We start from the raw sequence: 2,589 nt of genomic DNA on the forward strand, positions 1-2,589 counted from the left end.
CATTCTCCTCCATGTTAAGTAGTATATTCTAAAAAAGAACAACACCCATGCAGTATTTTGTGGGCATGCACTTGGGCACTGAAAGTACAGTAATCATTCCAGTACCACATTTAAATCCATATATTCATCAAATATACATAGCAAAAACTTGTAACCCAGTATTAAACTTCATTTACTTAAGAGATGAACGTTCTGTAAATGAATATTTGATTGCATGGGACTGACCTACAGTTTATCGGACATCTTACAGCATAATAGGCTATATACATATTTCCGACACCTCGATGACACATAGTAATACATTAAAGGATCCAGACAAGTACTTATGCTGCTGATACAAACACACAGAATGTAGGCAAAATATAGAGAGTCAGAATGTCCAGAATGAAAGTGCAGATAATGCATTAAGAAGATTACATTTGTTGGGCCAAAGCAAATCATGAACACAGAAAGGACTATTATGGATAAGAGAATAGCTCTCTTCTTCTTAGAAGAAGAATTTTTAATGTTGTTTGGGTTTTTACTCAAGGCCCGGATAACCTCAGCGTAACAGAAGATTGTAATGATTAATGGAAAGAAGAAAAATATAGAAGAAAAGGCGGTGAAGTAGTACATGTAAAAGCTCTGCTGCTCTTTTAAGTCCAGTGCATCATGGCAAGTTGTAATGTCCAATCTGGCAACGTAAAGAGTTTGATTGGTGATAAGAAGAGGCACAGTGCTAGCAATAGATACAAGCCAGATAAAGACACACACCAACCAAGATCGTTTTTTTGTACGCCAGTTACGAGAGTGAATTGGAAACACCACGGCCATGTATCTGTCCGCACTCATACTTGTCATGAGCAGGATGGAGCAGTACATGTTACAGTAAAATGCCGCAGTGGAAAAGCGGCACATTCCTTCTCCAATTTGCCAGTTGTTCCCTGAGAATCTATAAACAATGTTGAAAGGCAAGATGGCAACAAAAAGCATGTCTGCTATCGCCAAGTTCAGCATATATACCACCGCCGGCGTCTTGATTTTTATCTTCAATAGAAATATTACAATCGCCATGAGATTTAGAGACAGAGCCACCGTGAACACCACAATGTAGACCGATGGTACAAACTTGGTCAACCACTGACTGTAGAGGTAGAATTTGGCTTCGTCATTTAAAGTGTAACGAGCTAAAAAAAAAAAAAAATTTTTTTTTTCAAAAGTTACAATGTTTAGGACATGTAAATATAAATTTCTATCTTACGTGGTAGCTTATTAAGTGGTAGCCTATGCTCATGATAGGCCATCACTAGCTGATTGGTGGGTGTGGGCCATGTCACCTCTGCCAATCACCCCCACCTCAGCTGTTCAGGTATAGCTGCATGGATAGAAGTCGGCACTGGAACCACACAGCACCTTCAACATTGTAGTGGAGGGAGCTAAATGCTACGGTGCTGCTCTCACTGAAGTCAAGTACACAACTGATGGTGCTGCAGATTTCTGGCACTGACATCCGGCGACGGAGCTAGACCTGAATAGCTGATAGGAAGGGGTGCAGCCTGTCAGACCCCGAGAATCAACTACTGATGACCTATCCTAGGGATAGGCTATCACTTAATAAATGCTGCATAAAGCCTTTAATTTTTTAAATATATGGCTCACCATGGTTTAAAAATGAAAAAGAAGCTTTGTTTACCCTCACCCAGGGGCGTAACTACCATAGCCGCAGACTATGCTACTGCTAGGGGGCCCAGGGCAAGAGGGGGCCCAGTGTTAGTTGGGATTATCTCTTCTACTGGGGGTGAAAATTTGGTCAGGACTCTACTCTCTAAAGGAACAACTTTTAGCAAATAAAGCAGGGTCATTGTAAAGGGTTTAGACAGAAACCCTTCTGTCCTGTGTGGGAGGCCTGGTTTGATCTTTGATAAGGGGCACTTACTTCTCTATGTACGCCACTGCCATCGCCAATTCCGTATCGCTGCTCTGCTGATGCTGCTTCGGTCCCTGCTTCTCTGCATTTCCTTGTGCTGGTGACGCCTTTGGGCGTGGTACCGGGTGTTTATTTAACCACCTCAGCTCCCCTAGCTTAAACCCCCTTAATGACCAAACCACTTTTTACAATTCTGCACTACACTAATTTCACGGTTTATTGCTCGGTCATACAACTTACCACCCAAATTAATTTTACCTCCTTTTCTTCTCACTAATAGAGCTTTCATTTGGTGGTATTTCATTGCTGCTTACATTTTTACTTTTTTTGTTATTAATCGAAATTTACCGAATTTTTTGCAAAAAAATGAAATTTTTCACTTTCAATTGTAAAATTTTTAAAATAAAACTACATTTCTATATACATTTTTATCTAAATTTATTGTTCTACATGTCTTTGATTAAAAAAAAATGCAATAAGTGTATATTTATTGGTTTGCGCAAAAGTTATAGCGTTTACAAACTATGGTACAAAAATGAGAATTTCCGCATTTTGAAGCAGCTCTGACTTTCTGAGCACCTGTCATGTTTCCTGAGGTTCTACAATGCCCAGACAGTAGAAACACCCCACAAATGACCCCATTTCGGAAAGTAGACACCCTAAGGTATTTGCTGATGGGCATA

At 40.0% G+C, this 2,589-nt stretch overlaps 1 protein-coding gene across 1 annotated transcript; it reads right to left on the bottom strand.

Annotated features, from left to right (window-relative positions):
- Nucleotides 1–225: 225 nt before the first annotated feature.
- Nucleotides 226–1,149, bottom strand: LOC122929467 (proteinase-activated receptor 1-like). Its single transcript, XM_044283059.1, has one exon. The coding sequence runs from the start codon at nt 1,051–1,053 to the stop codon at nt 226–228; it is 828 nt and encodes a 275-aa protein (XP_044138994.1). The 5' UTR covers nt 1,054–1,149.
- Between the last annotated feature and the right edge of the window lie 1,440 nt (nt 1,150–2,589).

Source organism: Bufo gargarizans, chromosome 1 (assembly GCF_014858855.1).
Source record: "Bufo gargarizans isolate SCDJY-AF-19 chromosome 1, ASM1485885v1, whole genome shotgun sequence".
NCBI classification, from domain to species: domain Eukaryota; kingdom Metazoa; phylum Chordata; class Amphibia; order Anura; family Bufonidae; genus Bufo; species Bufo gargarizans.